Genomic DNA, 26,573 nt, shown 5'->3' on the forward strand with positions numbered 1-26,573 from the left:
AAAATTAGATTTGGGTTGAAAACTGAGGTAATATTTGGTATCATAATTTTCATTATATGAATTTAGTAATTTTACAGGAAGAAAAATCCTATGTTTGTAATGTGTTAAAATATTATTTTAAATAAGGATTAAGGGATTTTATTTTTTGCCCCCTAAGAAATACCGAGCTAAAGTTCTCTTGATTGCGTTTGACTCTCTCCATCTCTGGAGTGATAGGTGTGGGGGTTCCTTTCCCCAAATTTTCTTTGTACAAAACCTGTGAGATACAAGAAAGTACCCAGAAGACATTCAAAACAAGCACAAAGATTAAGGATGGGAGACATTTGGGGGCAGGGGTGTGTGTGAGAAGGGAGTTTTTTAGTGAGTAATATTTAGTAAGGATAATGCTTTTACTTTTTACGTCACAATTTTAATGATAAACTCTACGCTACTAATTCTGGGAATGAAAAAGTACAACGGAAAGCAGTGAGTTATCAGATATGAGTGTAAAGATGAGGAATCTTGTGTTAATTCTACTTACAGTATTTCAGATCTAAGTACTCACACTTAGTTGTTAAAAGTGTTAAAATACTATCAGAAAAGTGAGTCACTTCGTATGAGTCTAGACAGTTTGGGTCAGGTAAGAACACACACACACACACAGAATTGTTGTTAAGATGTTACTTTTTAAAAAAGGGTGATGGGTTATTCTGGTAATTTTTTAAACGGGAAATAGAGTTTCTTATTTGATATATTTGTAAATACCGAGCTAAAGTTCTCTTGATTGCGTCTGACTCTCTCAATCTCTGGAGTGACGGGGGTTGGAATGCCTGTTCCCAAGTTTTCTTTGTACATAACCTGTAGGAGATAATTAGATCCAAGAAGGTAAAATGACCATGAATCCTTTGGATTACTGCTACATGTAGGCTATTTGGTGGAAACTCACAAAAACAATCCCGCTTTCAAATATGACACTCAAGGAATAAGGAAAAGAAATTGCACAAATATGTGTGTTCTTTCTTCAAAAGTAGTAATTTTACTGCCTTGAACACTGGTTACTAAATTATGCATTTCTATAGTCAACACATAGTGCACTTTTAAAATGCATTAATAGCGGTAACAAATTCGACAATGAGAAAAATCTAACCATTTCATAACATCTAGTATTAGTCCCTTGAATATACTAGACCCACAGTAGATTTGTACTTAATAAATAGGTTGCTTGATTTAGAGTTTTCTAATCACATGATACTCTATTCCTTCAGGGTTGTTGAGAATTTTCTTTGTATTTTCTACTGAAAATTCCTAGCCGGCTCCTTGTCTGTAGGCACCCTTAATGTGAGGAGACAAACAGTTTGTTTTTTCAGGAAGAGCGTCTTCCCTGAAACTGATGATTGCTGGATCATGTAAACTAGTACTTTTCGAAATGGGAGAAGTCCCTATTTGTTACGGGTGGTATCAAAGGATTGTAAATTTTAATGAACTGAGTAAGGAACCTCTGAGCCTCTCTCCTCCTTCCTTTCCTCCTTCCCTCTTAATATTAAGAATTGTCAGCCTAAAGGAAGGCATGGATTCTTTTCAAACGGATGGATTCTATGGTGTACTGGAGCATGGGGTGGGGAGCAACATGAAAAGCCCAGGGGTTCGTGGCACAGATTAATTCCTCAGGTCACTGACAAACTAGTGCTGGTATCTTTGTTTTGCTGGGGAACTTTCAGAGATTGTTAAAAACCTACCATCTTGGTACAAAGTTGTGTTTCTTTACCCAGCTAGGCAGCAGAACAGATCACGGACAGCAGAACAAAACAAAATCAGAGAAAGGTAAGAAGCTGCAATCAAAAGCGACAGAGGAGCTGCGGGCTAGTTGTCCTGGATTAGTGGACATGAAACTCTAAATGAAGTGTGCGCCACCAGGAAGCCAGAGTGTGAGCAGGGAACGAGGTCTAAACAACGGGAACGACTTGCAAGAGAAACATCGAGTGTCTTCTAATGGAAATTGAGTGAGAGTTCAGTCCTCCAGTGACCAGGAGAATCTCTAAGACCAAGGGCCTCACCTTTTATTGGCCATAAACTATTCCCCAAACTTCACACAGTCTCTTGCTAGTAGCCAGCAATTGCTGAGAATCTGCTTATGGACAGAAAGTGTGTGTGTCTCGGGGCTGGGGGGAATGTTGCAGAGGCAAGGCTAGCTGGACGGAAGGTCAGGAGAAATGTGTGTTTCACTGTTATTTCAGGTGTGGAGGACACCCCCCTCCCCCACACACACATTGTGTACAGGTGCCTGAAATTCCTATTAGAGAAAAGGCTTGATACATAATACACCCTGTGGGGAAGTGGCACCTTAAACATACACTGCATTTACAAGGAGAGAGCAGAGGATACAGGGCAAGAAATCTTGAAAGGGAGGGGAGAAGGCTGCAGAGACTTCACAAGTCTACCTAGGGTCTTCCTGGACGGTGGAGAATGCCCTGCGAGATACATACATGCATACACGTCTGTGTGTCTATATAAAAATTCATTTGATGTTACTTGTATGTTTGTATGCATATGCTTTTGGTTAACTAACTTGAGATCATCCCAATAACCTCATTACTACTGTTGGCACATTTTACTTTAGAAACCGCAGGCATGATGATTAATCAAGAAGCCAAGTCCCCCTCCTTGATTACGTGAAAACAGAGGTTTCTTATCTACTTTTGCAACCCTAGTGCCCTCTCAGGACTGGGGGAGGATTCACACCATCCTCAAAGCGTGGGAAGCCCTTGGTAGCAGGAAGAAGGGAGGAGATGAGCTAGCGGAGCAGTGGGGAGGTGGCTGGTTGCACAGACACGCTGAGAGTGTGGGCCACTACCGAGCTAATGTGCTTCTGTGTCTCCTTGACACGTTTCACTTCAGGCAGGTCAGGGACTGGGATCCCTTGTCCAATTGCTTCCTTATACTTCACCTGCAGATATGAAAATGGGAAACGACAGGTATTGTTACATGCTAGGTAGTTATTCTTTCCAGCACATGCATATGTTTCATTAGTAGCCCTGCAATTTAAATAACATAAGCTGTGCACTGAGTGGGAATGGTGCCCCATTCCTACGATATTGGGTCAGAGGAGAACTATGCCAAGGACGAGGACACTTGGTCTCTCTCCTGTGAAGTTATGGGTGGGGTAGAGGCGGGGGTCACTCCTTAGATTATGACCCCTTATCTTTCTTGTGTCCTCCAAAGTTTTACACCCAGCAGTTCATTTGACTAGGACAGACATATTCACATACATATGTCCAGAAAGGCTGATTCTTCAACTCTAACATATTCTGACTTTCTTACAAGTGACAAAATTTAGTCAGGCTCCTCTGAATCCTCTTCCCAACCAGGCCTCGACTTTTGGACTTCCGTATCCATCCTTGCTTTGCTCAATTTTAGCAAGAATTCTGCTAGGTCAGTTTAGCCAGAATCCCCCACGCTCGATATCTCACCACCCTCAATATCTGACCAAATTTCTCAGCCCCCCCATCCCCCAGGTGAGGTCTGATCACCCTGCCCTACCTACAGCAAGATTCCTGTTAGGTCGGTTTAGCTAGAACACCCCCACCCCTTCCCTGATGTTTTCTCTGAGTAATTTTCCACCCATTGATGGTTCTCTCCCCACCAACCCACCTTTGGCTATAAATTCTCACTTTTCCTTGTTGTATTCGGAATTGAGCCCAGTTCTATACTAAGATCTCTTTTCCTCTATCACAATAGTCCTGAATAAAATCTGTTTTTACCACTTTAACTACTGTCCACTCTGGTTTGCTTGGGCACAGCCCTCTCTAAAACATATCTAAAACATTAGATATGTTTTCCATATCTAATCTCCCCTCGTAAAAACTGCTGTGACACTGCACTATCAGATGACTGTAACCACAGGCACGTATTTTAGCAACTTAAGATGATTCTGGTGCCAAGGTTCTGAATGCAACTCAGACACCAATATAAATTATCAGAGGGAGGCAGACAATATTGAAAATGAGTCCATGGTGGGTGTCTTTACCGAGCTAATGTGGTCCTGTGTTTGCTTCACTCTCATCATCTCAGGTGTCTTTCCAATTGCTGTTCCTGGTGAGACATCTTCTTTATATAAAACCTGGGCATTCAGAATCAGGACAGTGTTACACAGAAGAAAGGAAACCTCAGCAATTCCTGGAGAAAGACTAGGAAACATGGCTTCTGTGAAAACAAAAGACACTAGAGAATGTTCTTAGGCAAATGTCAGAATACCTGATGTGTTCCACATCAGTATCAGTAATTCAAACCATATATACAACACAGAGCACTTTCTAGATCTTGAGATTTCTTTTAAGATTATCGTACTGTATTAACACAGAAAGCAAAAACCTAGAAAATGTTGATTAACAGAAAACCCCTCCCATATGAAACACAAAGTCCGTTAAAGAAATGCAGTCAGTCAGTTATTTTGGGGAGGGATAATTAAAGAAATCACAATGTCAAAAAGAAATCCATCTTCCTGGAGCAAGACAACACATGTTACTGCTCTGGGATTAAAAAATTTAAAAAAAAGAAAAATTTCTTTGTTAGCAGATTTAAGCTGTTATCTAGAATGGTGTCCAGAGTGAGGATTTTAGAGCAAATTATGGGGAACTTTAACAAATAACCACTAGTATTAACCAGGGAGGTTAGATGTTAATTGTCTGAATCAATGTGAAGCTAGTATATTTTTAAAGAGGAGAACGGAATTATTAGGTTAGCATTAAATGGAAAATAAATAGTAAATATACCGAGCTGAAATTCTTTTGATTTTCTTTAACACGCAGTATTTCTGGCGTGTCTTGAACAACTGTAATTTTTCCTTTACTGTTTTTAAGGTCGCACTGGTATTGGAGCTATGAAGAAAGAGTAAACATCCTGTTAAGATTTCAACATTGTTTTATATATTTTTAATTGTCCTATATTTTAATTGTCCTATATTGTATAAAGGAAGTTAAAATTCTATATTTTTAAAAAAATGTCTATGCCACAATAATCATGGTCTGATAGCCAAAGGGAGATTCTTTTTTTTTTTTTTTTTTAAAGATTTTATTTATTTATTTTTCCCCCAAAGCCCCAGTAGATAGTTGTATGTCGTAGTTGCACATCCATTCTAGTTGCTGTATGTGGGACGCGGCCTCAGCATGGCCAGAGAGGCGGTGCGTCGGTGCTCGCCCGGGATCCGAACCCGGGCCGCCAGCAGCGGAGCGCGAGCACTTAACCGCTAAGCCACGGGGCCGGCCCCAAAGGGAGATTCTTTAACAAGAATTTTGTGGAGACACTAACTTTTTGTGTGTGTGAGGAAGATCAGCCCTGAGCTAACATCCATGCCAATCCTCCTCTTTTTGCTGAGGAAGACTGGCCCTGAGCTAACACCTATGCCCATCTTCCTCTACTTTATGTGGGACTCTGCCACAGCATGGCCTGACAAGCGGTACGTCAGTGCACGCCCCGGACCCAAACCCAGGCCACCAGCAGTGGAGCGCACACACTTAACCGCTACACCACGGGGCCGGCCCCATTGAATTACTAATTTTTTAAAACCCTAAAACTTGTAGTGTGTCAAATTAGGTTTTTTAAATGTATCCCTTGCCTAGAATTAACTTTGAAAAAGACAGATGTCACCACAAATGGACGATGGTGATAGTTCATATTAAGTGCCAGGAAGCCACCAACAAAGTGACAGATGGGTCCTTCATGCTATGATTTGGGATTGAAATATTAGGTGAGCCCAGAGAAGAAGGGGGCACACATTTCCCGGGCCGTGGGTGGGAATTGTGGAGGGCTGCTCCGTAGTCCCATCACAGGTGGGATACCCAAGTGTGTATGCCCAGAGGCATCCTCCTTGCCCTGCCTCATCCCAAGTACCAGTGGCCTGTGTCTTAGATGCAATAAAAACTTACAAGGCTGAAGTTCTTTTGGTTCTCCCGGACTCTCTGCATCTCTGGGGTGTCCAAAACCGTCTCATAATATGACATGCCCTTCTCTGCATCTTCTTTGTACTTTTTCTGGGAATAGATTCCAGAAAATAAGGATGGTGAACACTGGAGATATGGGCCAGTGGGACCTAAAATAGCCCTTCCTGCTCAGCAAAGGGAAAGCACTTTGTATTTTCTTCACTGTTCAAGGATGCTAGGAAGTTATAAAGCAGAGCCCTCTTGGTCAGTGAGTGCTATGCCTTTTCTTTCCAGAACTGAGCCTGGGCATTTAATAGGACTCACTGTCATGGCAAAGCTGGCAGGGGAGGCCCTTGCTGGCTAGTCCACATGAGGGAGGTGACAGCCAACAAGGCTCCTGGCAGAAAGATGGGTATGCCTACAGTGAACTGGATGGAGCCAGACTATTCAACAGCCATGTGGAGAAAAGCAGGGTTAAGAGCCATCAATAAAGCCTCCCAAAAGCCAGTCTTAGCTGGTGACAAGGAGATTTTCCCTGAGCTCTGAGCAGGTGTGGTTGGGGTTCCTGGCTACAAGACTGAGCAGGAGGGCAGGCCCAGCAGGTGCTTCCAGAATACAACTCTGACGCTGCAGAAACCAGCTTGGCAGGACTGGCAGCTCTGCTAAACAGACTTGGGGTCCCTACATGATCAACTGACCTGCCAACTGACTGGCCAAAGACTGCGCTGAGCCAGCCATCACTTTTCTTGGTCTTTCCTGCCCCCGCCTGGCCTTGGTCATAGAGATGTGCCCAGATGGGCTGCTCGTCTCCCAGACACCTCCGCAGTCAATCCCCATGACTAAACTAATTATCTCCAGTTCTCCTTTGCAGTGGAACACTTACTTACTCTGCCTTAGGGCCTGATTTTTCTTTTACCACTTGTCACCGAGTCCTTCCATTTTTCTCTCTAGCTTTATTTAGCTCCAGTTTCTTCCACTTTTCAGAGAAGTTTGGGTGTGTAGAGCTGAGGGCTGAGGAAACAGACTAGCCACTTTTGTAATGGGGATAAACTATTCTTTCTTCCTATTTATCTATCTCTATCTATCTAAATTATATTATACGCAAATTTCATTTAGAAGTGTTGAATAATTTAATCTCCTCAAGGACAAGAAACAAAGAAGTAGTTTCAACCAATAAGAGATTTCTGCCTAGATTTTGTTCATGCCGCAAGAAGCCAGTTAAAGCAGATTTCTGAAAGGAAAGGGCAATTCACCAGGAACAGATATTTTCGTACAGGAAAAAGTCACTGGAATGACTCTTCTTAGTTATGCAAATGTTAGCCCACAGTTCTCATTGTTTTGGGAAAAGGGTAGAACTGGTCCTCCTTTTCTTTTCTTTTTTTAAGATTAGAGAGCTAGTGCTAGGCACTAAGACAGGTGATCAGTCCACATGTGGAACTTGGGTGTATTCTAAGAGGAAAGAGTCCCAGACTCCCTGGCATTAGGAAGTATTTAGTATATTATCCTGAACTTGTAGGTCAGCTCACACTGCTTCCATTAACCCCCAACTATGAGATTTAAAAGTTATAAAATACATACTCCCCAATGGAAATCAAGAAGCAATTTTATAGAAAGTACTAGCACCATTCCATCACTCAAAGGTAAACACTAATCTAAATTGGGAAGGAAGTAACATGCCTGGCCATATTTTAGGCCTTGTGGAACTAGCCAGAGGAACTAGCCAAGGCACTAGCTAAGGAAAACCCCAAGAAAGCAGAGTAAGTGGCTTAATCTCTCTCCAGAACAGGCCTACACTCTGAGGTTTTCTTAAAGATCAGCAATGTCAAAAGGCAGCAGGTTTATGGCTGGAGAGCCTCTCACAGCCCCAAGAGTGTTGGGCTCCCTGGCTCCCTCAGTGAACAAAACATGGTAGTTTGAGGCCCATATAATTTTGGTAATAAAATTCTCTCCCCCTCCCCCCAAATAAAAGACTCATTTCTCCCATTTGAATATATCTGTTTCCTAATTAAACCACTCTCTAGTAATAACTATGTTTTTCATGTATAAATTTATGATATAAAATTATATGTTGCCAATAAAAGATTTAAGTCCATGATTTCCCCAACCTGATTGGTCATTAAGAGATCATCTGTGGAGATTAAAAACAAACTGTCAAGTTAATAAACAGAAACTTCATTAAATTGGAGTTGGGAGGCCAAAAGGGTGAGCTCTCACGTCCAAGAGGAAGAAGAAGGACTTCCTCTTCTTGACTGGCAAGAAGTTCAGCCAATGAGAGACTGTCACAACTCAGCCTAAGAGAAGCCACTACACATCAAACTCTCAATTCCTCCAATGGACTCTGTGTTTACAACTGCCCTCTCAACTTCCTCTTCCCCTCTGTAAAAGAGTTTCTCCTTCCTTGCTGCTGAGGGACTTGCACGTGGCTCACCATGGTTGCAGATCTCGAATTGCAATTCTTTGCTGATCCCAAATAAACCCATTTTTGCTGTAGAAATAACTAGCTGTCTATTTGTTTAAGGTCAACAAAACAAACACAAACAAACAAATAAAAACAGATTTCCAGGGCCTACATTAGCCTTACTAGCTTCGAAATTCCAGGTTGGGGCCAGAAAATCTACGTTCCCAGGTGTTTATAAAGCATAGCCAGGTCAGATAACTACCGCTTTAGAATTCACTGATCAGAAGACAAGCAAAAATTCTAATTTGGGGCTACTCAAATAAATTACAGACTCCTGATATCATTGAAGATTAAAACAAATGAGGGTATATCCTGGTGTATGAAAGACATCTTACTTTTCTTCATTTTTCTATTTGTAGGAAGATGGAGAGTTATCTGTTGTGGGAGGAATCAGGATTAGATTGTGTGGTTGGTGTTGACGACTTAATCTCAATCTTGTTAAAGACAGTGATAATCCAAATGTGGATTCTCTACTTTGTTTCTTCCAGATTCACACACAAATTTTACATCCACATTATAAGAGACTTTACATGTTAAAATATTGATTCATTAACTATGGGTGGTACCATGTAAGAGTTCTTCAGTACCTTAATATTCCCTCATATAATCCATTTTAATTCTGATACAGAAATCTCAACTATGACTCAAACTTGCATCATAGATGAATCCCTTCTCTTTTATTGGGCAAAATTATGATTTGAAAGAACCTACTTATGTATTAATGGAAAGACTTTTGTTCTTCATGATTGCCATCAATGAGTGATATTCTGATGAATGTCTTTACCTGGCTTGAAAGGTTCTTGACTTGTTGCGCGTGAATGATCTCTGGAGTATCAACCACAGAAGTGAAATTGGCTTTTTCCATTTCTGCTGATTGCTTATACTTAATCTACAAAAGAACATTCAACAACTGGGTAAATGTTTACAATGTGTACAACATTTGTTGGCTTGGTTTAATTAAGAGGTGATCAATATTTATTTTCCAAAAAGATTCATTCATTTGACATTCAACAGATATTTTTTTCTATTGTGTTTATAGCTTTATCCTAAAGAGTGAGATTCAAAAAGAAAGGTTGTGTCCTAGCTGTTGAAAGACTTACTATCTAGTTGGGAATGGGGACCGGGAAGGGGGAGGGTAATAGGAAAGGAGAGAGATAATCAATAGATAGTAAGGCATGGATTGTTTACATATATAAGAACTAGAAGAAGGACAAGTAAGCAAAAGACCCACACCAATCAGTCTAAGACAATGTAGGACGCCTAAAAACTGTGTTTTAAATTTAGGTCTTGAAAGGAGGGAAAGAAAGAACTTTCAAAATATTCTAAGCAAGGAATTCTTGGTGCCAAATGAGGAGTGTATTGACTAACAGACAAGGCCAGGATGTCAGAGTCCACTCCAGCTCCAAGCAGCTGTTTGGTTCCCCAACTTCTGCCCTTTGTTCTGAATATCTCCTGTGGCTATGGACTCAGACAGGCAGACAAAAGCCGGTCTGGCGAAGGGTCCTTGATCCTTCTGTTGGAATGGATCCCATCAGGCAGTTGTTTAAGAATGTCACTATGTGCTTGACTATCATTGACCAACAAGTAAGATAATAGAAGGACAACATTGCGACCTTTTAATAGCAACTACTTTTTTGAAAGATCGACATGGAATAGTAACACTGACCTGGCTGGCAATATCAGTAGCATTCCTGGCCCTCATAAAGTCGGGAGTTTCATTGGCCATGGCATTCAGGCCTCTTCCTTTGACTTCTAGCTCCAGATCTCTCTTATATTCTTTCTATAGTAGCATTAAAAAAAAAAGTTACCAAACTTCCATGAATAGGTAATAAATGTATAGAATGACCATAAATCCACATAATATGCCACGTCAGTTGTTAGTGTTCACATTCACCATTCCATGTGGTAGGATAGAGTGGTGACTACTGAAGCCCACTTTAGGAAACTACTCTACTCATGCCAACACGAATCAACGTAAGGCCTGCTTTTGAACACTTCTAGCATTCTCTACTTAGAAAATTAAAGTATAAAGCAAATTTTAAATCTGATTTGCTATATAACTAGGATTGAACTTTGGTGCACATCAATCAGTGTGGTGTTTTAATTTAAATGAGCACACCAAAAGGATCAAGGTTAAATCAAATACTATTAGATAAATAACAGATTATGATAGCCACTATAGACACAGACTGTTATAATATTAACTCATCAGAAATTGAGATATATTTTATTTAATGGTTAATAACCATGTTGGATGTAGAATCTGACGTTCAAAACTCTCTTTTTATTTCTTCCCTGGTTTTTTTTGTGTAACTTGGCTGGAAAGGAGAAGATGCTCTGTTAATTATGTGCATGCAGTTGGCTGTGGGCTCACCTCATTAAGGATATGAGTGGCGTTCTTGGCTCTTAGCATGTCAGGTGTGTCTTCCATTTCACAGAGACCCTTCCCACGGATGCTTTCCTCTAGATCTCTCCTATATTCTTTCTATATCACAAAATAAAAGCAACAACATGACAAGAAAGCTTGGATTATTCCTCTTAGGTGAAGAGCCAAAAACACAAAAGACAAAACACCCTTCCAATTTTAAATATTTATAGTTTAATAATTGAAGATATGAATAAAGGCAGGGTATAAGCTTCATCAGTTAATAGTAAATATCAAATAAGAAACTAGAGATTAATATAATGCTAGGGCAAGCACACATTATTAGGTATTCAATTAGAAAATTAGAATGAACATGGGTGATAGACTAGGTAGTAGTACAAAACATGTGAACCCAACTTGAAACCCACAAAGTTAGGTGGTGATGAAGATGGTAGAAGGAACACATTGATAAGTGTCATTAGTGCAATTATTTGGATCAAGAAGGAAAGAAAAGATCAAGTGGACACTACCTCACTGGCTATTTTGGTTGCATATTTGACATGTAATAAAGCTGGTGTGACCTCCAGGCCAGTCAGGTTTCTGCCTTTAATGGACTCTTCATATTCTTTCCTATATTCTTTCTAATGTGAGTAGAAAGGAAAGACAAGTTAAAAAAGAATCTTTATAATAATTTATTTCTCAATTCTAGGAAGAAACAAAATTATAACATTTTCTTTCTATGTACGGCCTCTTAAATTGATCATAGTTCTGCTAATGGTCACACATTTGAAATGTGTCTGATTGTTCTGGAGATACTTTGTTTAGAGTAAATGGCCCCAAGGAGACTCCTTGGGGAGACTCAGAGGTTGAGAAACTTTGTTGGGTTCCTCATTCATCTGTCTAATATTGTGACTGGGGCTGGCCCACCAAAAGAGCAGAAGGACAGATGTGCCATCAAGACTCTGAATCCATTGTCATCTCTTCTGATGACATTTTTCTTAAAGTAACAAAAGATTTTACTTTTGAATTAGAAGTGACTCAAGGGGAAAAAAAACAACCCAGGGGAAGGAAAGCTTACGGGAATCAAAGGAAATTTGGACTTTTTCATAATCATGACCTATTATTTTTAATCATTGAATAGATAAGGTAGGCAATGAGGCACAGAGAAATCCTAAGGCTTTGTCCATTGTTGAGAGAAAGGGCCACAACCTCCCCCATCTCCTCTCCAATCCCTGGACTTGGCTGTCTCACCAGGAGGCATGGAATAAATGTTAGAATTTTATTTTTATAATTTTTAATTTTGATAGAATTTTAAATTTATAGAAAAGTTGCAAGAATAGTGCAAGGAACTCCCATAGATCCTTTACTCAGATTCACCAACAGTTTGAAACTATTTTAAGCTTTTGATTTTCTGGCATTCTATACATTAGAAAGCTCCACACACTGCTACTTTTATTAAAAACCATTTATCTTTATAGTTGGAGATATGCCGCATGGGGGAGAGGCAAAAAGAAATCCAAAATAAGCCTGTTTCCCAATGAAAACACCTTTTAAGATTCAAAATAAGATTCCATTCTTCTCCGCTACTGGTTAAAAAGGAAAAATAAAAATTTAGGTGCCTCTGCTTACATTTCTAGAATAGGAAATCTGGCATCTTGACTTTTGATGTTTTGATAAACATCTTGATCACTAATCTTTTGTCTGACTTGGGGCTTCCTATTAAGAGAAGAGCAATCCAAAGCCAATGCTGTGTCTGTGCAGAGGAATATAATTCTATGAAAATGATAGTTGAAATAAAACATATATGGTAAATATTTACTATTAAGACCATTTTTTATAACTGAACCATAGGATTTCTGAGATGAAAACTATTTTAGTGATCACAAGTTAAAAAATCCCATCCTCAACAACTTTTGGATAATACAAGGCTGGACATATTTGTGGGCAGAGTTTGTTTTCATCCGTCTGATGGTATGTTTGCTGTGTGGCATGTTTTTGTAGGACTCACCCCGCTTTGCATTTGCTGAGACTCTTTGGCGGTGATGTATGTTGGTGTTTCAAAGTCCAACATGGGCTTTCCTCGTTCCTTTTCATACTTTTCTTTGTATTTCACCTAGTGATGAAAAGCCTTATTAGATATCTCTCCTCTCTTCAATTTGTAGACAGAAACCAGTTTAGGATTAGTATTTTTTAGTTGATACATTATATCTAATTGGGTGCCATCTCATTGCCACTCAAAACAGTTTCCTGTTGTGTTTCAGATCTAGAACCTTTTTGGTGCTGCCTGGGGGGAAAACACCATTACTGTCTGCAAGGCATAACCAGGATTTGTGTTCGGTTCAAGGAGACGAAAGAATCACTGCAGAAGAATTTGCTGAGAGAAACGCTGATGCAAGGAAATGCGTGGGGAAAATCGCCCATAGATAAGATTGACCAAGATTTACGAAACCGGTGGCCAGATAGCATTAATGATTATTCTTAAAAGTCGTGTAGATAAGCAATATATTATCAGACTCCCACTAGGTGCCTTATAGATAACATCTCTGATGCTTGGGTCACCATGGTAACAGGTGCTTAAGGTGTTTTTCAGGAACTGAGGGTCGAATCCTTGTCCAGTTCAGGCCAGTTAAGACTATCAACTCATCAAATTGGGCCTGCATGATTAGGTGATAGGTGACCCTTGGACAACAGGGGGCCAAAAACTCCACCCTCAGATCATGCTAATGCCACCATTTTGTGAACATACATCCTATGAAGAGCCATGAAGCCTGACTACACTTGTATTGATCATCTATTACCTCACTTCTCCTTACCTCTATTCATCTATCCCTACACTTTGGACAACTTTGCCCCTTTATCCCATAAATATCCCTAATCCCCATTTTCAGGGAGGTGAGACTTGTTCTCCCATCTCCTCACTTGGCTACCTTGTGAATAAACTCTTTCTCTGCTGCAAACTTGTCATCTTTGTGATTGGCATACTGTGCAGCAGGCAAAATGAGCCTGGTTCAATAACATTTGAAATGTGTAAATGTGAACATTTTAACCATAGCATTAATTGATATTTCCCGTAAAATCTCCAGTTTTTCTTTCATAAGAACTTTTATCAGAGACCTGGTGTCTTGCTTGAATAGATAACACTTGCAACTTTACTTATAAGTCATTAACTCTATCTGGGTCATAACTGATCACATATTTAATGCAGACAATGTAAATTGGTATAAAAATGAAAACTAGGGGCTGGCCCAGTGGCGCAAGCAGTTAAGTGTGCGGGCTCTGCTGCGGCGGCCCGTGGTTCGCCGGTTTGGATCCCAGGCGTGCACCAATGCACCACTTGTCAAGCCATGCTGTGGCGGCCTCCCATAAAGAGTGGAGGAAGATGGGCATGGATGTTAGCCCAGGGCCAGTCTTCCTCAGCAAAAAGAGGAGGATTGGCAGATGTTAGCTCAGGGCTGATCTTCCTCACAAAATAAATAAATAAATAAAATTAAAAAAATGAAAACTAGTTTACATGTTGACTGACTTACTAATAAACCTGACATTCTCAAAAGACATCCAATGCTATTTTACAAATACAATATCCTCGTCTTCATAACATAATTAGGAATGATGGGATCATATAGATATTCATATTTTACCGAGGAGAAATTGAAAGACAGAGAGGCAGAGGCCCTTGTTCATGTAGCATCTTAATGGCAATCCTCAATCTCAGCTCTTTTTCTTGCAGCAAAACGTTAGAATAGAGGCCTGGGGCACATGCTACTTTAGAGATGACATGAGGATATTTCTAGTAATTTAGCTCTCTTGGTTAATGCCCAACAGGGGGCCTAAATAATGCTGAATTTGTCATATAGGAGGTCATGTGATAGCAAGCTCCTTCTCTAAGTTCTTTCCTCTGAGACTCTTAATTATTTTACAAATTTTGCAATTTCTTAAATACCCAGCGACTATTTCAATGGTGGACCTGATCATATCCTTTCTCTGCTTAAAATCCTCCTAAAGCTCCCTATCACTCATTATAATGTTTGCTAACCTGGGGTGCAGGCTCATGGGGGCACATCAGTGTTATTGTAAGAGGGTTGTCCCCCTTATATCATAATCTTTATGTTTCCACTCCCTGTCGGTAACCTGAATAACACACATTGCATGGATACGCACTATTTCTCCACTGCACGTCAATGCTGTTATCATTTATAAAATAAAATTTTGTTCCCAAATGTTGCTCAATTCAAAACCCCTTATATCTTTGGGCATTTTCTTAAGCAACGGTTACTAAAACTATAACTACTACCTGGGAGGGAATCCATGAATGTTTTTTACATTGGAGATGAATGTGCGTTAGGAAAAAAGTCACTCAATCTACTTACTATACTCTGTAATTCTGAGGCCTCTTTCAAATGAAGCTGCTCCAGGTTATCGGGGATTGTGTGGTAGTGGCCTTTACTCTTCTCGTAGTTCTTCTTGTACTGGTACTGAGGGGAAGTTGGCAAAAAAGGCACATTGATGGGAAAGCTGCTCAGCATTCCTATTTTTCCTCTTTAGATTAGACATTTACACCACAGCATCATCAAGACCAAATTAAAATCAGCAAACACTAAATAGGGGATTAAGAAAAAGTTTTAAAGGCTGAAAGTCCATGTTCAGTATTGTCAGTTAACACAGGATGTAAACACTTAGGTTATACGGCTTATTCAAAGTAGGTTTTAGAAGTGAAAAGTTAAAAGTGAAGGAAATTATTTCAAATGGTAATTCTGTGTTCTTAGAAGGAGGAAAGCGATTGATTAATTGGAAAAAAAAAGTTTAAATATTCTAAAAATAGAAGCATTTTTATATTCTGAGAGGTGTTAGAGTCAGTGGAGAATTGGTAGATTAGTGTTGTAATTTGGAAGAAGGCACTCAAACAAAAGAAGAGCTTTCTAGTAAATCTAGTGCCTCAGTTGTAGAGAAGGTGATGAATGTGAGCTCAGAGAGGGAATTTAGTTGCAAATGGATGAAACAAGCTGTTTCTGGAGCAAATGGCTGAACTTACAGAACTGGCAAGATGGCTTGTATTCAGGACATGATTCATTATCAGAGATTCCTTCATGTCAGTCACAGGTTTGTGAAGTTTCTTCAGGTCAGCCTTATATTTAACCTGTATGTTAAGGGGAAAAAAAGGAAATCACATAAATAGGAAATGGAAAACAGTACTGATGGAAACCCTAATAAGACATCCCATCCTGATACAAACACTGGAGATGGTGATGAAAAACTCTACCTCATTCACAGTAGCCAAAAAGTTGAAACAACTCAAGTGTCCCTTGACAGATGAATGGATAAACAAAATGTGGTATACACATACAATGGAATATTATTCAGCCATAAGAAAAATGAAGCTCTGACACATACTATAACATGGAGGAACCTTGAAAACATTATGCTAAGTGAAATAAGTCAGACAAAAGAGGACAAATATCGTATAATTCTACTTATATGAAATCTCTAATAGGAAAATTCATAGGAATAGAAAGTAGATTAGAGGTTACCAGGGGCTGGGGGGAAAGGGGAGTAGAGAGTTATTGCTTAATAGTTATAGAGTTTCTGTTTGGGGTGATTAAAAAGTTTTGGAAATAATGGTGGTAGTTGAACAACATTGTGAATGTAATTAATGCCGCTGATTTGTACACTGAAAAATAGTTAAAATAGTAAATTTCATGTTATATATTTTACCACAATTTAAAAAAACATACCTCACTTGCGAGATTATTAGCATCTTGCATGACTTTGTAGAGCTGGCTTTCTTTTGGATTGTATTTTGGTGTCTTGCCCTTCTCTTTGTTGAAATTTTCTCGGTACGTAATCTAACCGCAAATGCAAAAATCCAAATTATTCCTTAACATCAATTAATTTGAAGACTGAGGAATGGAGGAAATATAAATGCAAAAGAATATGTGTTATACTTAAATGATCATATGATTTATCATCCAAACTAGGACACTTTTATGAGTAAAAGGAAGCACTATTAATAATTATATTGGGACAACAGGCAATCAAGAAAGAGATCAAGTGATATTGTATTTGCTTGCTCATTTTTATATTACTCAGAGGTATAAAAGATAATCACCTCTTTTTAAATGCAAAACAAAAATAAGTGGAAAAAGGCTTCAAACTAAATTCAGAGACGGGATCTAACACATTTGATTCGTTATGTAATATACATTTGATACATTTACATAAAATGCAAAATTTTGGCCCTTCTAACTGCAAAACCAAAAGCATTTCAGGTCTACTGCAAGGAGTTCAAAGAGAGGCTGTAAATGATAAAGAAGAGTGAGAAGTAAGGAATCTGTTAAATTTGGAGAATTTATTGTTATTTTAAAATAGAACTTAGGCTATATTATTTTAATTTTTTTAAACTTGGCAAAAAATGGCATAACTTCTGAGTAAAAAAAGTACAGAATTTGGGGGTTGTCTTCAGTACAATTTTAGGCTAGAAGAAAGAAAGAAGTGAAATATTTTAGAATAGTGAGAAAAATAAGATTAAATATACTTTTAGGATACATAAAAGACTATGTAAAGGATGAAATAACTTCAATTTAAAAAATAAGCACAATGCCAGCACTAACGGTTCCTCAATAAATGCAATTTGATTGAATGAACGGAAGATATAGTCACCATGGCTAGGTAAAATAGCTAAAGAAGATGATTTATTTATAGAAAAATTCAACAGAATAAACTGCAAGTGACAGAAACATTTCTTTATTGAAAATCAGACTGATGCCTTTGTTGATAGTATTCTAGGATGAGGTCCAGAAGTAGAACTCCACTAGTTATTCACTCTAGGAAGAAGGAAAAATGAGCTATTTCTCGATGTTAGCCATCTAAAAGGGCAATATTTGACTCTCCAGGAAAACTAGAGTTTCTGTTATTGGTATGATGAAAGCCTCACATCTTCAAAGTTAGCACACCAAGATCCAGTCACCCAGATATTTCACTCTGCAGACATTTAAAATCAGAAGCCCTCATGCTTCATGACTTGACTTCACTTGCCCCCAAGTTTACATATCCAGCAGAACAGACAGGAAATGAGATCACTCAAATGCTAAGAACAATGAAATCTGCCACATCAGAGAAAATGCATTCACAATGCTGAGATTCATTTATTTTGAATAAATCTACAGCGGAAATACACGGGAAAAATAAGCATGCAGAACAGTACAACGTGATGCAGGCACACTGAGACAGACACACAAAGGAGGAAGCAGAAACACAACACAATAGGAAAACAAAATGTAAATGAATGCCACAATGGCCCTTCTCTGAAAGGAAATTCACTCTCAAAACGAAGAAATGAAAAGCCTGCTAAGGAAAGCAGGAGGTGGTGAGCTGGTGTCTGGACCAAAACGAAACTTTTCTTAAGGGATATAGAAACCCATAAGACTAAGGCTGATACCAAGAGCTGTGAAACACAGAAAAGCAAAGTAACTAGATGTGCGGAGTCAGACTGGGGAAGAAAAGATGCAAAGATGTGTCTCAGATGAGAATAAAATTTGCTTCTTTTAGAAGAATGGTGAAAGTCCTCTTTTCAACTTTTAGAAAATAACCGGTTTCTGAAGAACTACTTATTTAAAGAGCAGCAATTCCATTGGTCTCACTTCAGTTTCTTTTTCTTCTATTAATTTCAAGTAAAATAAAATTTCCAACTTTTTAATTAAAGAAAACTTATTCCTCCCCTCTCCACAAGAAGGCCCCCACACAAATGCAGCCTGGAGCAACTCTGGATGATATGAATCTGAGGTCAGAGCCTTCCTTTTTGACTGGATCTCCTTAAGAACGACTACATTTTGCATGATAAGGACACACATCAGATTCAGGACACCAGGAAGTCTTAGAATGGTGTCAGACTAGGCAGTAAGCGTAGTGAAACTACATACATGTGGCATTATGGAATGGTAAAGCTCTCTTTTTCCTGTTAACCATATAAGGCTGAGAGGCAACCATGCAAGGCCGTGTATCAGCAAGAGGCAACACCAGTGTTTATAATCCCATCAGGCTCAGATATCGGCCTATTATGGATGTAGTAGAGGAAAGTGGTTTTGAATCAATTATTCTTCCAAAATTTAATTGAATTAAAGATCTAACATCCAATAGTTCAGCTCCTTTTCAGGGACTTGAACTGTATATTGGTGCTTCTAAAGACTGAAGAGCAGGTCCAAGAATTAGACAATGTGTTGCTGTTAAGACTGTAAAACATAGGATGAAAGAGCTGTGAGTGAAAACATTTTAGGTAGTTTATTCTGTTGATTCATAGTATGCCTGACTTGAGAGACTGTATTAAATACCAGTCTCAAATATACCAAACATTAGCAATGGTAATCAGCAGAGATTTTCTTTGTGTGGTTGAGATTAGATTCCCAGTTCGTTTTTGTTTCATCTTTTAATTTGATTGGTATCAGCAACCTAAAGTACATTGGGAGGCTATCTCCAAGTCTACTCTATCTTCCTCTTCTAAGTGGCATGTTCCAGCGGGAAAGTTTCATGCAGGAAAAGATGGGTGTGTGCAAAACTATATCCTCTGACAAATTTCCACAGCATTCTACACATTTCAACACAAAATCAAACGAAAAGAGTGCAACTTGGTCAGTCACCTGACCAAGGCCAAGAAAGGAGACGAGAAAAAGAGAAAGACAGAGATATGGGCTTGTTGGTGTCAGTCTTACATCACTGAGGAGCGCATTAATTTTCTTAAGATGCCTCATCATAGGGGTGTCATAAGATGCGGCGCCGTGCCCCTGCCCTCTGCTTTGGCCTTTGAGGTATTCTGCCTAGAGTATGCAGTAAGACAGCACAGTCAGAACAGGGAGGGCCCACACACAGGGGAAGCCCCCTTGGGCCAGGGGCCACACCGTGAAGCTGTAAATCCTGAGGCAAACCTCTCACAGGAAGTAAACCCAGGAAGGTGAGCTCATAAAAGGATCTGGTTGGGTCTCATTCTCCACCTCATAGGATTCACTTAGGATTTAGAAAATTGAGTCTCTCTATTTTCAAAAACAGCAAAGTCTTCAAACTTTCAACATCAAAGTCATTTCTTTGTTTTCAACTTGATAATGTTATGACCTCAGAAATTTAAAAACATACCAAAATTTTTTACATTAAAAAGATCTCGTTACATTTCATTACTCCTGTTTTTTGTTGGTGATTTCACATCTTGGTCTCAAACGCTTATACAATGCCATTAATTTATAATAAAAATACTGCATGAGTTTTAAATTCAAAAAGTTTAAAAAAATCATATTTGCTTGTCATCAGTCATCTGAACCTTTTGTCTCTTCCTAATTCTGACTTGTTTTGTCACTTGATATTACTACTTTATATCTTCCAAAAGATTGGAATCTCATGTTTGGTATTGTTGAAAGTCATATGTACAACAACCAAATGTATCTCAACCCATGTCTTCGAACAAATACTTGAGAGAACAGATAATGAAGAAGAAGAAGGCAGGATCTCTAAACGGGAGAAGAAATAAGATATTCATGAGCTCAAGTCCTAGAGGACTAAAACTTGCTCTCTGAAAGATCTGGTGGTGGATTACGGAGTCTCTGAACTAAAGTCTGAAACCTTGTCATATCTCAGGGGTATGCTAGATAATTGGTCTAACAAGGGAAATTAGGTAATGTGGCAATCAGGTTTAGGCAACACATTTCTGAGTCCACCTTCTCAATAATAGGAAATCTGCTAGAATGAGGCATTCCCCCTCAGCACCCTGTGCATACCTTGATCAAACACTTACTCCAAATTGTACTTATTTATCCATGGACAGATAGTGAGGACATCTGCTCACCCCTAGTTCTTAGCATAGGCATTCAATATATGTATATTGAATGAAAGAATAAAGGTGACTGCATCTGATTGGGTTCTAGAAGGTAGAATTTCATGGCTCTTGCAGGTTAGCAAGTTCCCACAGGTGACTCAAGTATGAATCAGGCCCTTGGGATGTAACTCTCAGTGCCTGGGGAGAGGTTCCAATAGGACCTCAGGAGCTGATGTTTGTGTCACGTGAAGATAGTAAAGCACACAAACACCTAGACACATACCCATAAATGGAAAAGTGGAGAATGCGAAAGGCCTAGAGATGTTAAAGGGAAACAAGAGAGAAGGTCCTTAGCACACTTTTCATGATAGAACTTTCCAAAACTCTGCAGTGCCATCAAAGACCCATATCTCTTTGGTTGCTAAAATGGCACCTTCATTCTGGGAATTATTTCTTCCTGCAAGGTTTTTCACATTAGAGCCGCTGCTTGTCCATCTGTGTTACCTGGCTGCTCAGCTTGGCTGCCTTCTTGGCCATTTCAATATCTGGGCGACCAAGCATGCTGAGCCCATGGCTGCCCTCCTTCCGGTGCTTGGCTCTGTACTCCACCTGAATCAAAGAAAACCAAAATGGGCAATACATTCTAGGTGGTGGGTGCCTTGTACTCCTTTTTGGCAGTGACCACTGGGGACGGGGTACATTTTAACTACACCCTTACCTCACTGGCCTGTTTGGCTGCCTGCGTGGCCTTCTTGATGTCTGGTCGATCGGCCACTGTCGTGTAATGAAGATTTTCTTTGGCACTTTTTCTGTAAGCAACCTTTATTTGGAGAAAAAATATATTACTCACTCAAGAGAGTGCTGTCTTTCCAAAAGTCCTCCTTAAGCACAAGGGACCTTTTTATTAAAACCAAACCAACTCTACCACCATATTTTTTAAACTACCAGATGTAGAAATTAGGGCGACTACTCACTGGAACCAGCTTGACATGCACGAGTTTGGGGCCCACTGGCTCAGGGGGCCCCCCGAGAAGGTGGAGAGGGGAAACTTACATCACTCTGCTTCTTGGCCACTTCCATAGCATGTTTCACGTCTGGGGGCTCCAGCATGATGGAGTAGTTGGATTTTCCTCTCTCCTTGACAAACTTCTTTTTGTAATTTGTCTAAGAAGAGCCAGAATTACTTACGTGAGCAGAGGAGGCAGGAATAGAATTGATTTACTGGAGGAACTGTGAGAAGATCTCCAGGAAAATCCATGGCTCCCCATATTGGCATCAGTCTGGAACTTAGATCTCTGTTCCATATTCTAGTTCTTCCCTGGTATTTCTGTTCTGGAACCCAACACTTGAACCACACAGTAATCTTTGGAGAACTGACTACAAGCAAATTAATCTCTTTCATTTACCATTTCGACCTTTTTAAAACATATGGAACCATATAGGTTCATAAAATATAATACCATGATTATTAAAGCATTATTGATAATGATATACTGGGCAGAGACTACTGAGATACAAAGAAGTCATTTTACTTCTCTGAAATCCTTTAGCAGTTTAAGGATAGGAGAGGCCACTCTTAATCAGCAATGCTTCCTCCCCTTATTAACACTAGGTTGGTAACATCTTATAATGCAGATAACATGTCCTGTGCCAAAACCCACATCTGCCATAGTTGCTACAATTAGGAAGACAATAAATATCGAGTCATCTTTTAAACCAGAATTCAAAATTCACATATAGGTATTGATGGTAAGGGTAAATCAACATAAAAGAAAGCATAAGCAGAAAGGCAGGTACAGTCTGTCACTGGATTCTAAGATAAAGTGGCATTGCTGCGGCCCAGAATCCTGGGGCTGGTCACTTACCTCACTGACATTCTTGGTCACTTTCTTGACATGAACAGTGTCCCGGGTCTCTGGCAGTGTTGTATAGGAGCCCTGGGCCAAGCGCTTCTTCACGTAGTCCTTGTATTTGTTCTGAGGGAATCCACAGAGATCTTGTTAAAGTGTTTGCCTGGGGCATTAGTCCAATATGGAAACAGAGCATAGGAGTCGCTGGAGGGTTACCTCGGACACTAGATTGCTGACAGTCTTTGCCAGGAGGATCTGAGGAGTATCAGGCACAGCATGGCAGGTTCCTCTTTCCTTGACATGTTTCTCTTTGTATTTCAGCTGCAGGGGTGAAAAAAGCATTTCTTTAGCTTCTCTGGGTTTTCTGCATATTTGTATTAAGCTCCCAAGTCACTAGGTAGAGCTGAAAGATGGCATCGTTGACACAGTAGGAAGATGAAACTCAGTAAAAGATTTCATGTTTGGAAATCTTGGGAAATATACACTAGGTATTTTCTTTATCTCTTGCAAGTTGAGGCTTTAATAACAATCAGAATGGATCTCATAAAACCTTAGTTCAAAGCATTTTCAAATATGTCATTTGACCTGCCCCCAAACCCTGGGAGGCGTTATTATTCCTCCCCTCCAGATGAGAAAACTGCAGCATAGGAAGAGTAGGATCCCACAAAAATGAATACGTTTCCTTATAGAATCCAGCCAGGACATCAGATGCCCAATTCTTGTGGTGCGAATTATCTTGTGGTGCAATAGAAATCACACACAGTCACTCGGATTTAATAGCTTACCACTGCTGCCGCCCTTCTCTACCATGTCACTGGTGTTCACCGGGGGCAGGGTCATATTTCAGGAGCCATACCTGAGCTCCTATAGAACCAGCCCCTCTCTGTCCTTTCCTGAGTGTCCCTGGGGACTGTGCTGTAGAAAACGGCCCTGAGTGAGGTTAGGCTTCATGGAAGGGACTAGATACTTACATCACTTTCTATTAAAGTATTTCTCAGGGCCAGCACCATGTCTTTATCATCAGTGACAGAAAGCTTGCAACCCTTGAGGAACTCTCGGTCCAGCTTGTATTCAAACTGTAATAGAAGAAAGGCAGAGGAAGATGGGAAAAGGAAGGCAGGCACGGGAGGAAGCTGGCATTTGATTAAACCCATAGGCAGTCCTCCCGTTAGCGGCACTATGAGGACTTGCTATCAGAATCGGGGCAGGGGCCTCCTGGCCCCTCATTCCAGGCTGGGCTCCTCCTCTCCAGCCCTGCGGACAGGACCAAGCCTCCCCAACCTGCTCACCCCCAGCCCCTCCCCAGCCTCGCTCAGGACTCCGAACCATGTGTCTGGCTGGGCCCACTCATGGGTAAGCAGGCTCTGTGGCCAGGTCTGCTTCCTGAGCTTGACTTTTACTCCTCACAACCCTCCTGTCCTTCTTGGATCTCAAATGAGCTAGGGTTAACACCCACGACCGTGGTTAATAGGCATAATTATTCATCTCTCTCTGTCTCAGGTGTGTCATGCAGTTCTGACTGTCTGGCTCTCCTATCTCACATCGCTTTGCTGCAGGGACGACTTGGCAGCCTGGATGAAGTCCGGTCGGTCAGGGGTCCACCTCCAGTGGGCTTTGTTGGCTTCATACTGCTTCTTGTAGTCCAGCTGTTTTTAAGAAGATGAAAATAAATCATTCAGTAGGCTGAATTCATAACCACATGCGTGGCACAGAGGGACTCATCTTGCCTTTTAACACACAACAAATCACAGTTCTTTACGCAAGAGAGACCCCCAATGAAAATTTCTGTGCAGTCTGTGCAGCTAGTCAGCCACTCAAGGGGTCATCTTGTGGGACCCTTGGGTCTCAAAATAGGGGCTAAAACTTTTAAAGGCTCCAGGTGAAATGATTCTTAAAACTCTAAATCTGTCAGTGTAGCTTAATCATCTTCAGAGTCAAGTACTTCTAATTTCTAACTAAAGTCAGACTTAATTTTTTAAAAACTTATTAAACACTTACAGTGTTTATTTCTGGCCAGGCACTTTTCTAAGTGCTTTATAAATATTAACTCATTTAATTTTCACAACAGCTGCATGAAATTGACAGCTGAGGAACTGCCTAGAGGGGTTAAATCACCTGCCCAAGGTGAGACAGCTAGTGAACGTGGAGCTGGGATTCAAACCCAGGCAGTCTGGCTTCATAGGCGCTGGTGCGCTTGCTAGACTTTCACCATAGCTAGACAACTGGCTGCCTCAAGCCAAGTCTGAGGCACAGAAGTGTATGGAGTTTGATTTGAGTACCCCTGGGAAGAGCCCTCACTACCAGGCACATTTCTTTCCTCACTCTTTTTCTCCCTCTCTTTTTTTATTGTCAAGGTATAATCTACACACAATAAAGTGCACATGCTTTTATATATGCTGTTTGATGAATTTTTTCCCATTTTATTCAAACATACACAATAGTTACAAGAATCTTACAGAGAATACCCATATACCTACCACCTGGATTCTACAATATGCATTTTACTGCCTTTGCTTTATCCCACATCTATCCTGCTCCCCATCCCTCAATGCATCCTCAGGACACCTGTAAGCTACCTGCCAGCCCCAAAGGCTTTTCAGTTTGCTGGCCCTATTAAGTATATGTTGTGTCTGGCACCAGTGGGCACCAGTTGGGTTATAATGGTTTCATTATATAAACATTTATATATTTTTTAAAAGTCAATACTCATCTAAATGCACAAAAGTGTTTCTATGGTTGAGGCTTTGAGATGCCTCCTCACAATGAGTCAGTGCAGGAAGTATCTGAGGAGGAGGAAGTTGTAGGCCAACTCGTGACAGCACCAAGTGGCTAAAATGTTTTGTTGTTTTTTTTCCCAGAAGAAGCAGGCTCTAGATTTCGGGGCAAGAGGAAAACAAGGAATGTGGAGGCAATGAAAGACGCTGAGACACTTTCCAAAATGCAACCTGCATTTCAGAATTGAATCTCTATTTCTCAGCCACCTAACATGAAGGCTGAGTGGCTGTAACATCCGCAGCACAGGGTGAGGCCACCTGGCTCCTCCCCATTTGCCTCTGTCAGGACCAAAGGCAGAATTTAGATTTCTGTGTCATTACTCATGCTCCTGGGGCCTAACTCTTGATCTGGACTCATTAGAGCTCAATCCCCTGAAGAGATGTAAAAAGAGGTCATGTGTCCTGCAGAAGCTGATAAATCCCCTGCTAGGCTTGGGGAAGTTTCTGGAACTTACATTGGTGTTGACTTTGTAGGCGTCCTTGGCTGCTTTGATATGAACAGCGTCTGGCTTAATGGTGCAGTTGGACTTATTTCTTTGGTAATCTTCTTTGTATTTCAGCTGTGGGAAGAAACACAGGTTAATTTTGTATGGTAGCCTACTAAGCATTTTAAAAAACAGGAAATTAAAACCATGACTACAGTACACAAGTCTCCTTAAGACAGAATAAATCGTCGTGAAGAAATGATGCAGCCATGCAGCTGTGCAGACATGTACTTTACTGTCTCAGATCTTAAAGTCAGCTCCCCAGGACACGTTGAATATGTTCGCCAGTGTCACCATAGGATTTATGTCCCCTGAGCTTGTGCTGAAAGAGCCAGCTGGACAGCCACCCACATGTTTTCCCTTCACCAAATCAGAAAATCCTGAGTTCAGAACATCTCGTAAAGTGCTGATGGAAGAGAATCCTTCCCCCACTGGCTCAGCCAGACGGAATTAGTCTTGCCCTCCTTTTATGCCCTTACAGTTCTGGCTGTTATCATGTCAGGTTGTAATTATTTGTTTATCTGTCTATTCTTTCCATTAAGCTGAACCCCTTGAGGGCAAAGATTGTATATCATTCATCATCTCATTCCTAGCATCAGGCACATAGAAACCCAATAAATATTTGAAGAACAAATGAACTGATGGATGTAGTCTCTCTATCATCATTGCTAGAGCCACACCTAGCAAGTTTGGGCCTGTGTGGGTTTGGATGGGATGGAGAGGGACAGGGCAGACTTAGCCTCTGCGGGCCCAACACATACTTTCCTTACCCTGGGCCTGGGATTTCCAGCTTTACCCACTTGTGCTCCTCTCAAATTTCAGGGCCCTGGGGTCCCACCTGGGCCTTCTCACTAATTTTGAGGAAGGATCCTAGGTTTTAATGTGGTTATGTCTGAAGTAAAACTGTTCTAAAGAAGCCATAGTAGTGCTTACTAACCTTGCCTGATCATAAGAATC

The 26,573-nt window shown here is 40.3% G+C and overlaps 1 protein-coding gene across 9 annotated transcripts in view; it reads right to left on the bottom strand.

Moving 5' to 3' along the window:
- NEB (nebulin) overlaps positions 1-26,573 on the bottom strand; it is a 234,736-nt gene that overhangs the window by 19,694 nt on the left and 188,469 nt on the right. For all 9 annotated transcript variants that reach the window (XM_087435203.1, XM_087435204.1, XM_087435201.1 and 6 more), the window contains 22 exons: positions 25,587-25,691; positions 23,899-24,003; positions 23,329-23,433; positions 22,574-22,678; positions 22,373-22,483; positions 21,561-21,671; positions 21,226-21,327; positions 21,012-21,116; positions 16,447-16,557; positions 15,747-15,851; positions 15,085-15,189; positions 12,726-12,830; positions 11,248-11,358; positions 10,727-10,837; positions 10,019-10,132; positions 9,137-9,241; positions 5,901-6,005; positions 4,749-4,853; positions 4,004-4,096; positions 2,831-2,923; positions 745-837; positions 164-256 (listed from right to left, as the gene is read on the bottom strand). In XM_087435203.1, coding sequence (XP_087291329.1) covers positions 164-256; positions 745-837; positions 2,831-2,923; positions 4,004-4,096; positions 4,749-4,853; positions 5,901-6,005; positions 9,137-9,241; positions 10,019-10,132; positions 10,727-10,837; positions 11,248-11,358; positions 12,726-12,830; positions 15,085-15,189; positions 15,747-15,851; positions 16,447-16,557; positions 21,012-21,116; positions 21,226-21,327; positions 21,561-21,671; positions 22,373-22,483; positions 22,574-22,678; positions 23,329-23,433; positions 23,899-24,003; positions 25,587-25,691 — 2,298 coding nt within the window. The remainder of the gene's footprint in view (positions 1-163; positions 257-744; positions 838-2,830; positions 2,924-4,003; positions 4,097-4,748; positions 4,854-5,900; positions 6,006-9,136; positions 9,242-10,018; positions 10,133-10,726; positions 10,838-11,247; positions 11,359-12,725; positions 12,831-15,084; positions 15,190-15,746; positions 15,852-16,446; positions 16,558-21,011; positions 21,117-21,225; positions 21,328-21,560; positions 21,672-22,372; positions 22,484-22,573; positions 22,679-23,328; positions 23,434-23,898; positions 24,004-25,586; positions 25,692-26,573) is intronic.

The sequence above is a fragment of the Ceratotherium simum genome, chromosome 9, assembly GCF_057802395.1.
Source record: "Ceratotherium simum simum isolate JZ-2026a chromosome 9, ASM5780239v1, whole genome shotgun sequence".
Lineage (NCBI taxonomy): Eukaryota > Metazoa > Chordata > Mammalia > Perissodactyla > Rhinocerotidae > Ceratotherium > Ceratotherium simum.